General features: G+C 41.7%; 1 protein-coding gene across 2 annotated transcripts; it reads right to left on the bottom strand.

The window, feature by feature from the left end:
- Positions 1-115: 115 nt before the first annotated feature.
- LOC146309587 (testis-expressed protein 2-like) lies at positions 116-19298 on the bottom strand. Of its 2 annotated transcripts, XM_084743600.1 has the most exons (12): positions 18793-19283; positions 10128-11440; positions 7764-7964; positions 6852-7131; positions 5944-6131; positions 5023-5223; positions 3769-3868; positions 2753-2885; positions 1778-1915; positions 1218-1427; positions 962-1082; positions 116-810 (listed from the first exon to the last, which is right to left on the bottom strand). In XM_084743600.1, exons 2-12 carry the CDS (start codon positions 11313-11315, stop codon positions 664-666), a joined length of 2907 nt encoding a protein of 968 aa, XP_084599726.1. In that variant the 5' UTR covers positions 11316-11440; positions 18793-19283; the 3' UTR covers positions 116-663. The 2 variants fall into 2 exon arrangements, with proteins under 2 accessions (XP_084599726.1, XP_084599727.1); XM_084743601.1 differs by lacking the exons at positions 116-810; positions 962-1082; positions 2753-2885 and having other exon boundaries at positions 1254-1427; positions 18793-19298.
- Positions 19299-21145: the final 1847 nt, after the last annotated feature.

Below are 21145 nucleotides of genomic sequence, written 5' to 3'. Positions count from 1 at the left end.
TTGTTTATTAACTGGCCCCTGGCCTCCTGTCGATTTGTAAGTGCCCCTGGAGCAAGGCAAGTTGAGTGTCCCTGGTTTAGAAGAAACTCTTTGAATTTCCTTTACACAGACTTGATCAGGTTTGAACAGGTTTTTATTCACTGATAAATCCATGAGCACTTTAACACTGTCCAAAAATGACATGCACCATTGATTGAACATAATCAGATCGGTTAATCATCTCCGTATTTTTCTATTTTGTTCAAACTCACAACCAACAGAAGGATCAGTGGATTAGAAAATGGGTGGATGGTTTGTTCAATGGGCATTTTTTTTTTAAAACAGTTGTCATCAACAACATCTTGTTTTGACGTGCACTTAAGAATCCACTTTTTCGGTCTCGCATCTTTGCGTCTTCTGGAAAATTGGCATTTCACGTACTCTGACTAGTGTTAGGTACACTCCATTTAGCCTCGCAGTAGGGGGCACTGTAGCACCGTTCTGACAGTCCTGGGGTTGCTGTCGTGCTCAGTGTCCCTTCTGGAGGCATCTGTCCAGCTCAGGATCAACACCGAGCTGGTACCCAGCTGCAGCAGCCTCAAAAATCTGTTAGAGATTCACGGCAATAGCTGTACAGTGGCTGTTTCCCATCAACATGATCCCATCTGCAGCCTCAAAGGGGCGCTACTCTGACAGGTAATCCTGGGACTCCATGGAGGACTGATGTGACGAGGAGTGGACTGAGGACTGGTGTGATACAGGTGGGTTGTCCAGGCCAGATGTCATCAGGGGCAGATACAGATCATCCATATTGGGCATGACAAACACTTTCTGCAATGATAGTATTCAAAATTATTCTACATCTAATCAATCTTGCTTTTATACATTTTCAAGTTAAGGCTAACCACAGTAACTACATTTTTGGTTGAAATGGAGATACAAATAAAAATGAACTTCTTGATGTTATGAAAGATGTACTGACCTGGAACTCACACTGCAGTTTTTTCTCGATCCACTCAGTGACATGCGTGAAGGTGACCTCCCTCTCCCCGAGCGTGGGACGCACATGGAGGTCTAACCTGGGAGGCACCCGGAAACTGTACCTGAGGGGACAGGACAAAATAAAAAAAAAAACTGCGTAAGAAAGAAGCGAAAGAAAAGAAAGAAAGAAAGAAAGAAAGAAAGAAAGAAAAAGAAAGAAAGAAGAGGAACTCCATTCCAAACTCAAACTCCAGTACCATATCCTGTCAGTAGGGGGTGGTGGGATGTTGACGGCCAGAGTACCAGAGAGCTCCAGGACCTCCACGCTGAGCATCAGAGGCATGTTGGACACCTCAGCTATCTTCTTCTTGATGTATTCATTCTCTGTGGCTTTCTGGAAGTACTTGGACTTCGCTATTTTGTCGACAAATCTCAAGATCCTCTTGCTTGTGCTGCCACCTGTGTGCCTGGAGGAGGAGGAGGACACAGGTAAGGACTGTGCATTTAAAAATGACTGGGACTTACTATTTCACTAGCACACAGCATAGGATAAACAGACAGTCGCCCTGGTTTGCATACACAGAGTCTGTTCTTTCTCTGTGTGTGTAAAACAGACTCAAACACAGCAAAATATGAGAAAATCAGAAAATACAGGCAGAGAGCAGGGTCTGTGCAAATACAAACACCACCACACGCTTCTTGTGGGTCATATATGATGATTTAGAGCAGGGTTTTTCAAAGTCTGAGACTCCCCTGCCCTTTCCCATTGTATATTTGATCTCTGTGGAAGAAAATGCAAATAAAGTTGTTAATTTACCCTTCGGCTGCAACCGCTGTGCTCTTATCTCCCACAGTCCCCTGTGGTTCACAGGCAGGGACTTCCTCTTCATCAGACGAGCCTGCGCTGGATGACTCTTCATCACTATCAGCCAGTATACACAGCCTGGGCTTGGAGCTGAAAACACACAATTGATCGAAGTTCTTGCTGTTACTGCTACACCTGCCTTCATTGCTTCAGTGCTTCATATCGTTCTCCTCCTGCCTAAAGCTTGATACATCCCTGAACACATGCATTGAATTTTTTAAATACCTGTTTCAACACCTGTTGGAAGTGTGATCGGGACGAGTTGTTGTATGTGGGATTTGGCAGTCAGCTGCTGTCCTCTAACATAACCCTCAGTGTTAACCCTAGTTCCCCACTAGGCTTGGGAAAAAAATCAATTCTTGGATGTAAGATGTAAGATTATGAATCAATGCAGAATTAATTAGAACTGTTACAATTTTGTAAGACTGGACTGTACGTTGCTTAAAGCTGAACTGGAATGTGAAACATACTGGACATAATTATGTGTGTCATCCTTGGGCTTAAACACTAAAATAGCTAGCATATGGAAAAATCTTGGCTTCCATGTAGTTGAAAAGAAAAATGACCTGGACAAGAACCACATTGTCCAAGTTGTCTCTAACGAAACTAATTATGGACCATTACAAAAGTAGCAAGTAGTGACACTGATAAAAAATAAATCATGTATAGAAATTAAAAATTTTATGCATCAAGATCAATGCAAGAGGCATCATTAATTGTTTTCTAATAACATCGTAGCCCTCAGAATCAGAATTCAATCATGATGCACTGAAATTTCTACGCCTAACCAGCACTGAATCTTCTACAGTGATGGAGAAGCGGACTGTGCAGGCCTACTTCCACCCCTGCACTTAGTTTTTTCCACAGGCATGTTCGCATCCACCTCTGTTTACCTAGTGAGGAATATGGAAGTGAGATGGGCCTCACCCCACTTGCTGGGCTTCTGGAAAGCTGTGAGCCTCGTCTTCTCCGTCTTTACCCAGCTTGCACAGATTCATCTTAGTCTCTAGGGTCATCTGAAGGCAACCTGTGTACACCAACTCCAGCTCCAGCCACAGGCCTTGGGGATAAAGGAAAGGAGGGGAAAACCAGCTCACAGGTAATGCAGGTAATGCTTCTGATTTCTTAACTAAGTGTCTGATCTATAGGCTCAGTTTGAGGCTGAGCCAATACCTCATCTAGATCTGGCCTGGCACAGTGTTGTTGCACAAGGGACATTAGACCGATAGAGGGTCATTGTCAATTAGACTTAGTCAAGGCCAAGAGGATTGCTAATCCTGTTCGCTTACGCTTAGGCAGGAGACAATGGAAAGATTTAAGGGCAAGCACGACAAGCTCTGTATTGACACAAATGAGATCACAACCTGAGCTGATTGCAAGAATGTGTCTGAGAACAGAAATCTGTTGGGTAAATGTTATCTGCTGACTTGTCCATCTACATAGCGGTATAGAAAAAAAGTTTACAGCCCAGCTAGTGGTTTTGTGGGGCTTCACTTAGGAACAGCGATGCTCTGAGCTAAATCCTGAGAGTCAGCATGAATGCCCTAATCATACAAAAAAAACTTAAAGCAACAGGAATTTGTCTCATTTGGCTCATGCAGGCACACATAGAAAACTAGAATTACCGCCTTGCAGTTGTATGACTCTACCAACCAGACAATTCCAGTTTACGTCCATGTCTGTATAATATAAAGTATTAAGTGTATTTTTATCACTATATTGAAATGTATGATTCCAGTGAGTAATTTCCAGTAAGAAAAATGCTATCTTCACTTACAGAATATTTTTATAAAGAGGACTGATATAGTGTTTTTGCAGAACATTATGATGTCACAGTGAGGTTGACGTTCGGATATAAAATGTTAGTTGCAACTCATCAAATAGATGTTGAGACTCTAAATATCATCTCTAAATGTGTGCTTATCCACTGCTACATACTGTACCTCTGCGGTCCAGTGTAGGTTTGGAGGTGCTGAGGACTTGAGGGAGACCTGTGCCCATGTCCAGGTCAGCCAGAGTCAGCTCATTCATGAAGTATGGCAACTATAATGAGACAAACAACACATTTTATCACTGTAACCATGCTGCATTCACGACAGACATAAAAACCTCCAAATTAAATGTATAAAACAAATACAGAGGCTCCACAGGGGCAAATTAGAGGCTAATTACTTCAAACAAATGAGCGAGCAGGAGAAACAACGGGTATCAATGTGTGGTGTGTGTGTGTGTGTGTGTGTGTGTGTGTGTGTGAAGAACAGAGGAGTAAGATAGTGGAGTGAAAAGGATGGTGTGTGTCAAAGATGAGAGCAGGAAATGAGTAATGAGACGCTGCGGTGCCATCAGTGCTCCTCTACTCACTCCCCACCTCCTGCCTTTGAAACCAGAGGGAGTGCATTATCAGCACACACACACACACACACACACACACACACACACACACACACACACACACACACACACACACACACATACATGCACACACTAATGTCACATCTTTTGACCTTGCTCACAAACCATCACTGATGTTCAGGTCATTGACTGGCACAGTTTGTGGAGAGCTCTGACGTATGGTACACTCTTACAAATAAGGGTTCTGAAGAACCCAAAAAAGGGTCTGTCAAGCGTTCTTTATAAGTCTGTGGGTTGCATTAAGAACCGTTGTCATCCAAAGAACCCTTTTGGGAAGAAAGAGTTCTTTAAGGATCCCTGAAATCCTCAAAGAACTCTTTTGTAAGCGTTCTTTGTACCATAATATAACCCTGGGTGGGTTCTAGATTAAACATTTGTAACATAAAAGCTTTGGATGGAAAAGGCCCAGGCTGGGTTCTATATGCAGTGCTTGATAATATAAAAGGATTCTCGGTGGAACTCCCTGGGGGGGTTCTAGAATTTAAAAAAATTCTCCACATAGAGGGTTCCAGGTGTAACCCTCTATGTGGAGTCTATAAGAACCTTTATAAAAGGCCCTACCAGTGGCCAAAAAGGGTTCTCCTATGGGGACAAGCTGAAGAACCCTTTATGGTTCTAATTAGCACCTTTATTTGTAAGAGTGACTCTCAGTGTAGCCTGACCATGTCATTAGTCAATATGACACTGATGATGCTGCTGAGATGAATGTGAAAACGTGCACACAACAGATCATATTGGACTTTAGTTTCCTTGAAAAATAAATCACCATCCTCACCCACCCTCACCTTGATCTTGCTGAGTTTCTTCTGGATCTTATGCGCCACCTGATCGATCCAGTACTTCTCCCGGAGAAAGTCCCAGAAGATCCTTCCCACCAGGGAGTTCACCCAGGTGGGCTGGCCCCCGGCAGAGCATCCCTCTGTCCCTGAACCTGCACCGGCCTCAGCTCCAGCTTGACCTCCAGATCCATGCTCTTCACTGTGAATCTGCGGGGAATAACAGAGAAGTGACAGGATAGAACCAACACATAAGACGCACGTTTGCCATTTCTATGCTAATCTATTCTCAAGCCTCAAGACTCCCATACTGATTCTGCCTCCTCTAAACGTTAGGACAGACCGTGTCTATGTGGGGTGCCGATCCCAAACCCCCTGAGCCAGGATTAGCAGCTTGGTCAGGCATGCTGCAGATGTTCCACAGTCAGTTCCTGTTAATATCCTCCCAGCCAGGTGACACCTGATATTTTCTGCACATTGACATTTGGTCTAGTCAGCAAGGATGTGTTTTGGCTGAGCCAGCATCCTGGGCTGGTCTGAGTGCAGCGCAGAACAATGGAACAGTAGCTGATATTGACCAGCTCTGATCAATGGGGTTATGTCGAGTATTAGCACGACATGCCGAGGGTAAGTAGAGCAGAGTTCTGATATCTGCTCATGTGATTCTAGGCCCATACTTATCCTCTAAATCATGATGAGAAACTTTCTTGAGATAATGACTTATTATCTGAAAATAATGAGAAATTCTGCAAAAAATAATTTACTTAATCTTGAAATAATGACATAGTATCTCAAAATAATGAGAAACTATGTAAGAGTTTCTCATTATTTTGAGATATTGAGTCATTGTTTTGAGACACTTTGTCATTATTTTGATGTGCTTCAATAGGCACTAGATCTAAAAGCTAAATTAAAGTGTTGTTCATTGACCTTCCTGTGGGTTGTGGGGCTTCCCTTATCACTATGGCAGGGGCTTGGGGTTGGATTGCAGCTCTGTGAGATGATCAGCTGAGTCATGTAGGCGCTGTAGTCCGATAGCGTTCTTGTTTTCGTAGCTCCAGGCAAGTCGTGAAGCTCCTCTGTGCTTTCTTTAGCGGCGTCTCCACCAAACAGTGTTTCTGAGTGTCAGAGGAAAGATGGCATGAAGCAAATAAAACTCAGGGAATGACGGAAATATTAAAATTCTCTGTGAATCTGTCCTGCACTCATTGCATTGATTCAACAATGACTAAATACATGCTTTAAATCAGGTAGGTTGTATGTTTTAAACACTGTTATGGTTTTGATTATTAGTTCTGTTTTTCCCTACTTTTGAAAGAGTCTTTCATGTGTCTTTGTCGACTCTACTTCTTAGTTAATTAGCACACTGTGTATTTACTCTGTTTCCCTATTTTTCATTTCAATTTCATCTTTTTCCCCATGTCAAGTGTCCCCGCCCTGTCCTCAGCGTTTACCCTGTGCTGTTTAGACTTATGGGTTTTCTTGGACCTTATTTGAAATAATAAGACATTCTCAAAAAAATGTGAACGTCTCAAAATAATAACTTAATTTTAAAATGTCTTAGTATCATAAAAATGAGAAATGTTTGAAAAGTATGATTTAGTATCTCAAAATAATGCTAAACTTTCTCAAAATAATGAACAATTTTCTTGAAATGTCTTTGTTCCTGTCCATCTTTCTCCTGTTTGTTTTCTGTTTCGGTCATGTTTCATTAGTTAATTCGCTCACTACACCTGCTGGGCCTCTGACTCTGCATTTTGGCCGAATCTCTTCCAATCCCGCTACTGTTCACCCTGCTGCGTTACTCCCAGTCGACCTGAAACAAAACATCTCCTTACCTGTGTTCTCCTCCCTGCTCACGCCGCTCTTGGCTCCGGCTTTGGAGGCAGACAGGAGGTGCTGGAACCACTCCTCCTTCTCTCTGCCTGTGCGGCCAAACAGGTACAGGGAGACGGGAAGCTGATGGTCCAGGACTGCGTGTTTTTCTGCCCTTTCTTCCTCCTCCTGCCCTTCAACCACGCTCTCCTCCCCCACCTCCCCCTCAGCCAGAGTGATGCAGATGGGGTATTTCTTGTTCCACACCCTTTTGCGTGCCAAACCAGAGGGCAACAGAGACACCTGGGATAAAAAATGAACAGAGAGGACAAGTCTTATTTTCTTTTTATCTATATTTCCTTTCTATAAGAGATGCTGGCAAGCAGAGGTGCATTCTTGCTGTTTCTGTGCAAAGCTAACTGAACATAACCTTTTCTCCATGGTTGAGTCTCTTTCTCTCTCTGTTTCAGTCTATTGGAATCTCCCTGCAATGCTGTTTCCCATTCATCTTTTTTAATTAAAATGTCATCTATAGGCTCGGCAGATGAGATTAAGCTTTGTTGTTTTGTTACTTCCCACCTCTGCTAGCAGGCAGGCATTGTGTTGACAGTTCATCACTGCCAAAGTGCTCCCCACATTGATTAGACTGTGTGTTAGCATTATTCTGTTACCCTATTGGAAGCCACTGTCACCGGCCTCTATGTGCGAATGGGACAGCAGTCGGGTCAAGTTTAGTCAGAGCATCATCACTTCAGTCGTAATCCTGCTGGTCTTTCACCTCCGTGTTAGATGACAATGTGGGTGCAGAGAGATGAGTGTGAAGAGTTCAGGCGAGAGGTCACCTTGCCTCTCTCTCTTTTAACTCCCCTCTGAGGGACGAGCCTGCTCCCCTGGGACCCAGAAATTAGATTTTTTTTTTCTGCAAAAACACTGACCTTACAGTTAGCCAGCTGGTAAGTGCGTGAACGCAAAAACGAGGCCTCGTGGGGCGCCTCGTCGAACCCTGCCCACCGGGGGATGTTGGCACGTGGGTATGCCAGGCGCAGCCGGCCGCCCTCCAGGGCGACGTAGACAGAGTGTGTGATGGAGGGGTGGAAAGTCTCAGGGTCATAGCTGTGTGTCTCATTCATCCAACCCTGGAGAAAATTAAGTGTGTTTAACACAATGAGATAAAATCATTGCAAGCAGAGCTGTAATCACTACAGAGGACAGTGAGGTCATGTCCTCAGTGTTGTTTCTCAGAATCTGGGGGAACAAGAGAAATAGTTGTTTATATTGTATAATTACACACAAACTATATATGGTATCTTTTTAAGACTGATTCTGATATTTAGGTTAGACTCGGTGTATCTTTAAATTTTACATTCTTAATCTGCTGCTAAACTTAAACTGCTGGTGTACAACAATCTGCATTATCTTTATAGTTTTACTTAAGATAAGAAAATTCTTGAGAAAAGTTCACTTCTTCAGGAAAGAGGAAGATATTTTATTTGTGCATGGGAGATTTTTGTTTTTTCCAAAAAAAAAATGGTTTTATAACTCAGTTCAGAAATAAATTACTTCATGACTTTGAGATTTTTTTTTACAGCGTACACAAAAATAAAAATAAATTGGAATTTAAAAAAAAGGATTTAAAGGCATTGACACACCATTTAATAAAAATTTACAGAAAATATAGGAAAATTAGCTAATAAATATGAAATAATTTATGATCATCATCAACTCTTTTGAAAAACATTCTTATTTTATGGGAGATTTGGGCTCCTGACTTCAGTGTATCTGAAATCCTGAATGCAAGTGGCACAAATCACTTCATATCTTCCTTTAAAAGTTGTCTAGAGGCTATATTTATGTGCATTTACCCGACAATATGTATCAGAAAATCTAGCAAAGACTCTATTCAGGCAAGTGAAAGTCACAGTGAGTGGTGCAAACTGTGACAATCCAGCTCAGCAGGAGGGGAAACATGAGACATGGCAGAATGCATCTGTCTCATTTAACACTGTGGACAAGTCTTTGAAATAGCCTCCAGCCTGCCGTTACCTCTATCCTCATAAACCTCACCTTATTTGAACCTGCTAACTCTGCATTTATCGAAGCAGCCAGACTGAGCCTCTCAGCAGAGCTGTCAAGAAGTGCTTTGAGAAAGCTATTATCAAAATGACCTGCTCATTAGATGCTGAATCTGCTGTGCTTGAGGGTAGTGTTTTATGCAGTAATTAACTCAAATTAATCCATTCAGCAGCATTGATAGCACCATCTTTATCCATCAAATGCCTCACATGGCTGCTGTTGTTTGTTGTTTTGATCTCTCACCCTGCAGAACCCCATTTCCATATAGCCAAATCAGTAACAAGGAGTAGTTAGGAGCAGCTGCAGAGCGTTGTCTGTAAACAGAGCGGGACTACAGCCATGCTAGCAGCTCTGGGAGGCTGTGCTCACTTAGCACAGCAGTGCTTTGAGCTAACATCAGCGTGCTACGATGCTGATGTTTAGCAGGCATAGGGTTCACATTCGTCATCATCTTACTCTACTGTGTTTGCATGCTGACTTCTGCAAAGTAGCACAAAGACAGGTGGGTTTTTCATTAGTTAAGCTTTTATATTGGCCATAAACAATCCCAGGTTAAATGCAGAGAACAAATTTCCTACAGAGATCAATACATATATAGATAATTTAACTAAACTGACACTGCCTAGCACCATGCTGCTTGCATGGCTTAAAACTAACAGTAAGAGATGTTTATTTATAGATATGCATTAGTTTTTTTTTAAATTTATTTATCTATTTCTTTTTAGAAATTAAATGTCGATCAAAACATCTTTACACTAACAAACAACTTGCCCCAACCATGGATGTATTAAAAGGGAAAATTTGGCACTTTTAATGACATCTAGTGATGTCACTAGATGGAGAAAGAACTGCAGATTATTTCAGCTTGGTCTCTATGTAGCCGGTGAGTGTGCTCAATGAATGATTGAATTTTTGTCATCTAATGCAATGTTTTAGCCAACACAGTAATAGTTATATGCTATGGTGGTGCACATAAGGCATTCCTGGTACATGTAGGCACTGCTTTTTGCTGCTGCTTTGTCAATATTGCACACAATGAGGAATTTATTGCTTCAGTTAACTACATTTACCATTAATGTAAAGGGCACATGGGCGATTACATTGTTTGAATATAAATTGCAAAGAGACAGGAGTGAAATTTCGTTGAAAGTAGCGAGAGACAGATCAAGTGGCACTTTCATTTCTACACTTCTCTTTGTTTACATATTGTTTCACTCTTTCATTACCTCCAGGTTTTCTGGATCTGTGTGCTCTCCATCCAGTGGATCCACACTCAGGTGTCTGGATTGGCTCAGATGAGAGCCCTCGTTTCTTCTTGCTGATGATCGTCGTGGAGCAAACATGAACATCACCACCAGGCCCAACATGAAGCCACACGCAACCCCCACAGACAGACCTGTCACATAGGAGGGCAGAGGCAACACAAAGAAACCATAAGCTAGAAGACCCACGGGGACGAGCCAGTGAAGAGGCAGCGACGAGCCCGGCACTATGACTCGAGGCTGGGCGTAAGTCCTGTGTTGAGTCTCTCTGGATCCATTTTGGAGCTCCACCACCTGAATCATGTCTCCATAAGTGCGAATTTCATACTGGCTGTCTCTGTTGTGGGTGTGGCGCTCTGGGGAGGCAGAGGACTTAATTAAAGAGCCCTGTTGGAGTCGTCTCAGTGGCGTGTCACACACACCTCTGTGCTCACCATCAGTCCTCCTCCGGCACTTAAGGTCCACATCTTCACTGCCCCCGTCTCTTCCAGAGCTGCCTTGGGAAGCTGGTGAGTCTCCGGCACCACAGGCCCTCCCCTGCTTGGGGCTTTCGTCCCCCATGATCTTACTCAGCATGCTCAGTGGGTCCTGCATGGCCTCGGAAAACTTCCTCCGTGTGTCCTCCAGCTCCGCGATCAGCGAGCTGCCCCGGGGTTCAGCGGGAGGCACAGGTGACACCCAGTCGTCATCCTCACTCAGCCCTCCTGCCTCAGGCCTGGCCTCGGGGATCTTCGGATGGGTGAGTTGCTTCCAGGGATGCAAATGCAGCTTGGAGTCCGACTTGGAGAGGTTGACCTCGGGCTCGACCCGGCGGGAGATCTCTGTGCTCAGGGACTTGACCAGGCTGAGCAGAGGTTTGCCTCGCAGAGAGTTGCTCTCGCTCGGCTCCAGGTCCGTGGAGGAGGATTTGACCAGGTTGGTGGTGACGAGCAGCCCCGCTGATGATGATGATAGATCAGCTAAAGAGCCTGGGGATGAGGGGGAGTGAGGCAGGAAGGGGGGCTGTGAGCGATGGCCTTGGCTCAGGTCCAAATCCATCGCAAGGCTGAGGTCAGGCTGGCTCTCCCTGCCTCGTGGTTTATCTCTGGAAAAAGCCACTGTGGGACCTTCATCGTGGCGGTCCAAGCTGAAGATGAGCTTGCTCTCCTCCATGCTGGCTGTCAACCGAGAGCTACTGTGAGAATGTGGTCAACCAAACGGAGCGGCTGTCCCTGGATAATGGTGCTGGCACTGGTAGACATCCTCTTTTAGTTGCTGATAGTCCATCATATTTGATGCTGGAAATGTGGTGAGAAACAAGAAAAATATAATAAAATGAGGTTATTTGAACAGTTTAGCAACATCCCTACGTATAAGATTTGTCTCTCTGCTGCTTGTTCATCAGCTGTTCTAACCTTCTTCCTATTTCTGTCCTCCTTGCTCCCTCCTCTCCATCACTTTTCTAATTTCCTCTCCCCTTTCACCTCTCAACCTTTCTTTCTAATCTTCTCTGTACTTTTTCTCTTTTGTCCTTTTAACCGCTCCTCTGCAGGGACACAGGGAGCTGTGTGTTTCACTCTGTGGGCGTGCTGTCAGTTCACATGAAGTCTGAGATAAAGTGGGGGTGGATGAGTGCTTTGTTTCTGGAATCATTACACGGAGTCGTTAGCAGAGAGACTTTAATCCCACGGTCACGGCTAATCCCAAAATTAGATGCAGTGATCTGACTCATTAGCCTTGTTTGTGCTTAATTGATACACTTGTCAACCAAGATGCCCAGTAAAATACTGGCCTTAATGTGGCGTTTTACATAAAGTCCACAAACATATAAACGCAAGACTTTTGTTTTTAACTGTCATTTTTCATTTCATTTTTATTTCCCTCAAATTTTGACACAGATGTCACACAGATGTGACGTATAATTATTGCACTGGTGTTCCTTGGACTGGCCACAGTAAAATGCAGCTCTAAAATGTGCAGTTTTATAATGCAGCTTGGAGCTTTGGTGCTATCTAGTGAACTAGCCTGTGTTTCCAGACAGGAATCAGCTTTTTGGATTCTGAACCAAATTAGTTTTTGAACAGTTCACAGTCAAGCGTTTTTCCACCAACATGGAACCACTTCAAGCACCTAATTTTGAACCTGTAACATCCTTGATTACAATGGTTCCACTCAAAACTGGTGGAAAGTTTACTAGATAGCACCAAGGTTCCAGGGACTATGGATGGAACCCATTCAAGAAACAGAGCTCATTTGTTTGAAAAGGGCCCAGTTAGATGCTTGAACGGGGATGGTCCCATGTTGGTGGAAAAAGGTCTGTGCCTGGGTTCTTGCTAGTGCCCGTAGAAGGTGGGCACATATGTTTCTGAGTATAATGCTACATGTTGGTTCCAAGTGGAACCTTTACAAAAGCGTCTATCAAGAACCAACAAAGGTTTTCCCGTGGGGACAAACTGAAGAACCCTTTATGGTTCTAGTTAGCAGTTTCATTTGTAAGAGTGTATCTGTGTAGTTTTCTTCTCTTGTGTTTTCCTCCCTGCAGACATAGAAGACTGTTACTCTTTTACATCCTGTGATCAAATTCTTCCAGATGGTTCAGCAGCTCTTCAATCACAATATAAACTCATGGCTAAGTGAGGCTTGATTTTGAGTAAAACAGAAGAGAAAACAGCTTCATCAATTGATTTTGAAGTCCTTTTGCTTGTTTACAAGGCTTCCAACAGCTTAGGACCGTCCTGCATCACAGATTCACTGTTCTTTTTTGTTTCTCCCACAAACTCTTAGATCCTCTACAGCCGACCTCCTAGTTACCCAAAACTCCACTTAAAAGAGAACTGGAGATGCCATTTTTGTCAGTTATGCGCTCAAATTATGCAGTAGCCCACCCAAACATATCAGAGAGGCTGGCTCTGTTGAGATTTTTAAATGGCACTTAAAAACACACCCCTGTTTTTAATTGCCCTTTATGCTGTTGGCCATTAATGCCTTTTAATCAACCTTGTATTCAGTTTTTAAAAGACAGCTTATACCTTAAATAACAAAAGACTTTTAGCCCCAAATTGCCTGATTTTAACTCATTTGCCAGATATTTAATTATTGTATTTCCTGGAATAAAGCACATTGAGCTGCATGTTTTGTATGAAAGGTGCTATATAAACACATTACATACACATTACTATTATTATCATTATCATTACTATTAATGGATGATGAGAGTGAACCACACTGGAGAACACTTAATGCAGAAACAAACAAATGCACACACAGTCAACTTCAATTCGCTTTAGCTCCATCTGTGTTTCTGTAACTGGGATATATACTCTGGCTTTTAATTACTGTCTCCTCCCAGAATAATATCTGTTACAACTAAGCATAAGAGCTCAGTTACAATTAGTAGGGCTTAAGCTTCTGCATGTCATGAAAATAACTGGGCATACAAGCTGCTTTTTTTTTTCAATCACACCCTAACCCTGTCCCTGCCCACTACGCCTTTGAAAGCACAACAACTGGACTCTCTCCCTCAGGGAAATCTGGGCTTTGAGAGCATATGGATCTGCGCTGTAACCAGCCCTTCACAGCTTGTTTACATGTGACAATCACTGACATGAATCATGGCAGGCAGGCAGGCAGGCTACAGTATGATCCAGACTGACAGTGGATTAACTGTAATCCTCCATACTAAAGAGGCTTTTGTGACAGGAAATTAAGACACTCGAGAGATGAATTAAATCTGATGAATGAGCAATCAGTGTGTCTTTCAAGTTCAGATACACTGTCATTTACTTGCTAGCAGCCACACAGTATCACATAGACACAAGCTGGCTTTGAGCAAGTGTCAGTAATTACAGACAAAGGCAGCATAAGAAAAGTGACACATATCAGTAAGAGCTAAGCTTATTAGACATAAACAACCAGCTAAAGCAAAAAACACAACTTTTTTGAATGTGAACGTTAATTTGTGTGTTCATCAGCCCCAAAGTAGCTAATAAGTGGAACCCGAGTTAATATCATTTTCTTATCTGCTTTTGTGTCCCTGTTTTAGTGAATTAACTTGTGTTTCTTTCAGCCAGATTTAAAGGCAGGTGAGGGGGGAAGTCATCCTCTTTGTTAGCAAAAATGACCAAAATGCATCCGCTCTTGTTAAACTGCCACCACCCTCTCCATACCCTCATAGCAGAGGGGATGTTTAGTTGAATAAGTTTAGTCTGTCTGACTCACTGATCCTTAATCTGGCTGAGGTTTGAGTAAATTATAATCTACGGCTCCGACCGTTGCTCTGAAATATCAGTAGCCTAACCCAGCTGTGTTGGTCTAACCTGGGAGTTGAACAGGTGGTACAAGTTTATACCAATAAAAGTTAATACTAATTACTAATTGCATTACTAATGTCCACTTCCACTAAGAGTAAAGGCTACTCAAAATGTTTAGGGGAGAGCAGGAACGAAAGTAAAGGATGGCGGTTGCAACACAGACCTTTTTTCTTATAACATGGAAGTCTGGAACATGCCCAGCCAGCTGGGGGATTCAAACTCAGGACCTTCTTGCTGTGAGGCAGCAGTGCTAACCACTGCACCACCGTGCCGCCCCACAATGGAATATGGTTACTCTAAATAAAAATATCTCTGTGCAAAGAGTAAAATACTTTAATCCAAGCTTATTTGGGCTAATAGCAGTTCTATTAAACAGCAACTGTAATATAAATAATTAGGCCAGAGTTAGCGGGTCCTAGGTTAAGGGTTGGGGTGCTCCCATTGGACAATCCCCCCTGTTAAAAATGATCAAATGACAGACTGATAGAAGGTGATAGTGTTGTCTGAAACTGCTGTCCTTCCATTTAGAGGACACAGAAATGTAACAGCAGAAAGACTTGAGCAATGTACATTATAAATTCTAGCCCTGACCTGGATGAAGCCAATTTACAAGGCCTCAGATAGTCATTTGTTACCACATTGCTCGCATAATTTAACTTCCCACCGGCTCCAGCCTTATCTCTTCACTCCTCTGCACACTGTTGCACACAAGGAGGAGAGATATTAATTTTAGCACCAACCTGCTGGGCTTTTTGTCAAATCTAATTAACCAAAAGTGCTGCTCCTCCAGTGCTTAAGCTGCCCCAGACAGCCCTGCATTACCCTAATCAATTTCTACTTCGGAGTCAATTTGGATCAGTTCATGCTGACAGGGGGAGGAAAACCTTCGGAATATGGAGTCAGCGGGCATTTGGCAGCTCTCCAGTCAGGACTGTTGATGAATTTCTGCAGGAGCGAGAACGAGGAAAAACCAGCAGGGAAACACAGTTTTTGGCTGGTCCCTCGGGACTGGAAAGTGGAACAGATTCTGCAAGTTTATACTTAGCAAAGGAAGATTTTTTTCAAAAGTAGCTTAATGTAAAAACTCTTTGATGTCCCTGTAATAAACACAGTTCTTGCACAGAAAGAAAAGAGAGCTGCAATCTGATCCAACTGAAAATGTACTTATTATTGACAGTTATATTATATTCCAAGGGTTTCATCTAGAACCCACCAAGGGGGATCTAAATATAACCTCTTTAATAAGGGTATAATCCTCTTGTCTTCAGAGGGTTCTACCAAGAAAATAAATAAAAAATAACATTTAAAGCCAGGATAAACATTTGAATATTTAACAGTGAGGTTCTTTTAACATCTTCTTTGGATGAACAGGGTTCTTAATGGAACCCCTAACAAACCCTTTCTTCAAAAAAGTGTTCTTCAGAAGCAAATGGTTAATGAGGGTGACATTTTTAACACAAGTGTGGACAAGGAATCACTTGTTACTAGACGTTTTTAATGACTGAAGGTATTAGAGGGAAACTGCTTTCCTTCAAAGTGCGAATCAAAATGACAGACAGAAAAGTAAATTATACCCTGTGTGTTTGTGCGTGATGGGACAAGCACATTCAAGACTCTATCAGTAAGTAGAGAGTAGTAGGTCACTTAAAATGGATTAAAAAGGAGAGGAAGAAATTACGTGACCAGTAGAAAATCCCACTTTTATCCCTGACGTCGATACGGGATTGAAATCCTGCCAAAATAATCATGTCTCTTCAACTCTGTCCTCCTCTTGGCCTTTCTATCCTGTTTAAAGCAAAGACAATAGAAGGGAAAAACAGACAGAACGTCATGAAAGCCCAGCAGGACTGATCAGCTGTCCTGATCGTGACAAAGGGCTGTCCATGCAGCCTCGCAATTCACACATGGTCAGATTTCAATTAAATATATTTAAAATATGTCTTTAATTACCTTTAAGTATTTTGAAATTTGTATGTTGCTGGGCAGAAAAATAAGATGTAATTCATAAATAAATATTTTAAAAGCATGTGTCTATGTAGTTAAAAAAAAAAAGACCTGTATTTTTGTCACACTGTCCTGACCTTTTAAATAAACTAATCAAAACTTTCTTAGTTTGAATAACTGTTTTGTTGACTTATAAGTGACATGGCCATGTGTCAAGGTGCAACAAGTTGTTGCAACCATCCCCAAGTTAAACACCTAGACAACACAACAGTCTCTTTCAACACGAACAAGTCATTGTTGTTGTTTTGTACGATAAATACATGTTTAATAAAAGTTAATTGCAATGCAAATTGTTCCATTTTTCCTGTCTCAGAAATACAGAAATTGAAGAACATCTGTAACATCTGCACATTGGCTCGACGTACGCTTATGTTCTATGCATAAAGAAATAAAACTCTAAATAAATTAACAATGCTGTAATAATATTGTACAACAATGCAAATACTTTCTTATTAAGACAAAATGCAAAACATAGGTGAAATTTTATGTATTTTGTGTGTGCTGTGCTGCAACTGTCTCCATGGTTCGGGTCAGTTGCAACATCTGACTCCTTATAAATAATACATATTGTTAACGACATGTCATATGTAATCACCTTTAAATGGTATGGGTAATAAGCAGACAGATGTAAGTTTAATATATAAAGATTTGATTGTTCTCATAACTGAGAGAAGGGCACAAATGGTTGCAACCGTCTCCAGTCTCCTGTATTTCATGCTAAGGGAAGCTAACTGAATGATCCTGAAATATACCAGAAGAAAAGATCAGTTAGCAAACATGTGCTCTGTAACTGGCAAATATAGACAACGTAATAGCAAGAAACCACCCAGAGCCTCCTGATTGGCCACTTCAAATCTAAGAAATCAGCAGAGCTCATCTTATCAATAGTGGAGGCTATAAAATGCCTCTGCCTGGGGATGGTTGAAACAGTTTGTGCATTTCTTTCTTTCATTACTCAGAGACTATGTGGACTAGACCAACCAAATCTTTATATACTAAACTTACATCTGTCTGCTAATTACCCATACCCATTTAAAGATGATTACGTGTCATACCATTCACAATGTTTAACTGAAAGGAGGAAGTCAAATGTTGCAACCGACCCCAACCCTGAGGTCAGTTACCAGCCAATCAGGGGACAGTTGCAACATATTAAAAATACATTAAATTTCACTAATTAACTTTTGCTTTTTGTCTCAATGTAAATATACATTGGTTTACAATACTAGTATTATTTATCTCTACAACAATATTATAGTATTACTTATTTATTTAGCAATTTTTATGTAAAACAAAGACCACCTCGAGTCAATGTGCAAATGTTAAAGATGCTCTTCAGTCTCTCTATTTAGAGTGAGACAGGAAGAATGGAGCAGTGCAACAAACTTATCAAATGTGTACAGTCGTATTTACCTGCCCCACAATGAGATGTTTATTTTGAACAACACCATTGTGTGGTCTTTGTTGATATAGCTGCTTCGCTTCAGGATGGTTGCCACAACATATTGCACCCTATCAGCCATAACAGGACATCACATGCTGGCTAGAAACATTGCCCTAGACGCATGCTAAACATGTAAACTGTAAACTTAGAAGTCAGCAAAACAAGGATTCAAACTAATTAAATTAATCCATTAAAAAAGGGTCAGGAGAGTGTGACAGAAAGAAATGCACCAGCAGATGCAGAATGTGTCTTCTGTCTTTCTGGTGGGGGAGAGGGTCTAACTAAGAATGTGGAGTATGAGTGTCATCACTCTAGCATGTTTCTGATTGGAAGAATAAGAGTTGTTGCAACCTTCCCTTGTTGCACTTGTCCCCAGTGTACCCTAAACACATTTCATATACAAGTATTTTGTATTTTATTTTGATACATTTGACAAGCAATTATTTGTAATTTGTAACAAGGATACTTTTTGACATATCTGTGCTCATCTCTGCACCCACAGAGGGGCGGGACGTTTATTTCAGTGTTTAATCCCGTCCTCAAACTACCATTTGACCCTGCTGACTGACACAATTGGCACAGGACCGTGTGTTTGTCTGGGTTATCACATGGTCACTGTTACTGACGCTGTACTTCATCTCGTTTAGCAAAGGTTAATTCACTGTTTGTTGACAACGCCGGCCAAACCACCATTCAGCCATTCACATTAGTTCCTTTAAACTTTTTTTTTTTTCTCTTCAGGAGGCAGTGCGATCTCAAAAATCTGCAAAATGCACCACGCTGCGCTCCTTCTGTCCTCACCTGTAGACGATTCCCCAAAGTGTTGTTGTATTTGAAAGTAAAGGCACGGATTGAAACGCGTTTCTGCCGCCAGGAAAACCAAGGCACTTACCTGAATGTGGCATCATGAGTGAGCAGCTGCTCTGGTATCAGTGTGAGGTCTGTGCAGTAATGTGCAGGCTGCAGTGGTCGGTGTGGATGCTGCAGAGCGCCGCTGCAGCACCATCCACCGCCCGCAGGCAACAAATATCCATTCAACTTCACTCAGATTGTCGCAAATCCTCGTTAGGAAAAATCGTCCAAACTCCTTTCAAAGATTTTTCTTCAGCTTTAAAATGAACGCGTTAAGCAGCGTCGCCGCCGTTTAGACATCTCTTCTTCCTTCCGCTCCGGCGGGCGTCAAACAGAATAATGTGATTATTGGAGTCTCCGCAGACTGGACTGGAAACTCTAATCCAGATTAGAGTCGAGAGGCCAACAGTTGACGAAGCGACTCCTCCTCTTTGCAGCGTCAAAACACAGTCTGAGCTCAACTCTCCCTCTCTGACACAAACCGCAGTCCTCAGTACGCAGACTTATGTAAGTGCACGACCTGGAAAATTCACGCCAGTTGCTGCCTAAAACCCCTCTATACTTCCCACATTAATTATAAGGACCCTACGGAAGCCCCAAGAGCCAAGTTAAAAAAAAAAAATGTTGATCCATTTTCTCTATCACGTGTAAACTGTTTTCTCGCCTGGGATTATGATTTAAGATCAGATGAAAAAAATGATTTGCCAGGATTATCTCTAGAATTTACTCTTTTTTTTTAATCTGTGAAACAGGTGGGGAAAATTGTTGCCAGTGAAAAATAAGATGGATCAAAATTACTTTTTCATAAGTGTGAAATGGGTGAAAGACAACCACATTTTTAAAGGAACATTTTTCTAAATGTTTATGTAATACTCATATGGACCACAAGAGATTTTCTTTTTAACCTGCAAAAAAAAGCAATAGATTGTTACATTAGAATGTAATTTATAAACTATTTAAGATTTAAAGTAATAGCTCTAAGACCCTAGAATTCAAAAATGAGTATATTATTGGGGCTTAATTTTGTTTCATTATGAGGAATGTTCATTATGCAGGGGGTTTCAGGGAGTGTTATAACACCTGGTTAGTTTGACCAATCAGAAAAATGATGCGTTGGTGTCATCACACATTTCTATTTCCTTCCTATTATACATATCAATAACTGCAAAACTCTGAGTTTTATTTGTAGTAGATAATTCCATGTATCAAAGTTTGAGAGCTCTAGCATGAACAACCATGGAGTTAATGATGCTCAAACAAAAAGCGTTACTACCATCCCCGGTCTCCCCTGCTGGTATATGGGATTGAAATGAATAAATATAGACTTTGAGAGAGCGAGAGAGAGTAGAGGAAAGGGAGGGCAACATCTGGCTTTCGGCTCTCAGGATTGGGCATGGATTATTGTTATTTCCTACTTGCAGGGGAGCAGCCCAGTCAGTCACCGTCAGGTCGGGGAGGCAATAACGTCACCTTGCATGACCTGACATTTAACTGCTGGCTGCACCAGATTTTATGGACAGGTTTATACACTTGGATTCCCAGAAGCATTAAAAAATGCTACACTGGAGGTGACACAGTCTGCAAGAACTTGTCTTGGCGACTGGGCATCCCTTCTCCCACTAATTGCATATCTGTGCAGGTGTGTGCTTCAAGCCTACATGTGTGTAAAATTAACAGTAGAGTGGAAAAAAAAAAGTTTTCACTTTTTGAAACTAAAATCTTTGTCCAACCCAAATCTTAAACCGATGCAAGATTAATCTACCTCCAGACTGATGAACCACTCCCACATTTCATTTATTTAGTGTGAGTCCTCAAACTTGACATTGTTGATACAAACAACTGGAGTCTCTTTTTTTTCCCAGAAGAAGAGACTGTGAAGATGTTTGACAGAGTTTGAGAGAACAGAGTTAATATACACATGATCTTCACTGACAGATTAAGGTTTTGGTTAATGCTTTATCAGGAAAAGCAATTTAGTACCATGTGTAAAAGTGAATTAGAAATATTACACAGCCTACACACACACACACTCTCACTGAGACAACCTTTATACAAACAGCAATGGTTCTGCAAATTATAAGAACTTAATGGATCATTAGTAACATTAACAATCAATCTTTATTTAAAAAAAAAATGCTCTCGAACAATACCAAAAGTATTTTTCCCTCCCCAGTAAAAGCTTAATTTCCACAGCAACACATTGCATGTAAATGCCACAGGAAAAGGCATTCACAGTACATCTGTGAGCTGGTAACAGCTATTAACCCTCTATTTGAAAACCAAACTGACCTTAAGATCGAGGCTTCATACTGTGGCCAACAGCTGCTTAATTTTTTAAATAAATTGAACTGATTACAGATAGTCCGGCCAAACCAAGGCCCCTGTACATGTTG

This window comes from Lutjanus erythropterus, chromosome 19 (genome assembly GCF_056507025.1).
Source record: "Lutjanus erythropterus isolate fLutEry1 chromosome 19, fLutEry1.hap2, whole genome shotgun sequence".
Classification (NCBI taxonomy): Eukaryota; Metazoa; Chordata; class Actinopteri; order Lutjaniformes; family Lutjanidae; genus Lutjanus; species Lutjanus erythropterus.
The sequence above is the reverse complement of the archived record's forward strand: the minus strand, read 5'-3'. Positions and strand labels throughout refer to the sequence as shown.

Bases quoted from the DNA above. Each gene is read 5' to 3' on its own strand.
- LOC146309587 (XM_084743600.1), bottom strand. From the start codon at position 11,315: ATGGAGGAGAGCAAGCTCATCTTCAGCTTGGACCGCCACGATGAAGGT. The intron at 2,886-3,768 runs GTACAGTATGTA...TTTATCCCCAAG, and splicing joins ACCTACACTGGACCGCAGAG to GCCTGTGGCTGGAGCTGGAG. The intron at 811-961 runs GTCAGTACATCT...CTATCATTGCAG, and splicing joins AACTGCAGTGTGAGTTCCAG to AAAGTGTTTGTCATGCCCAA.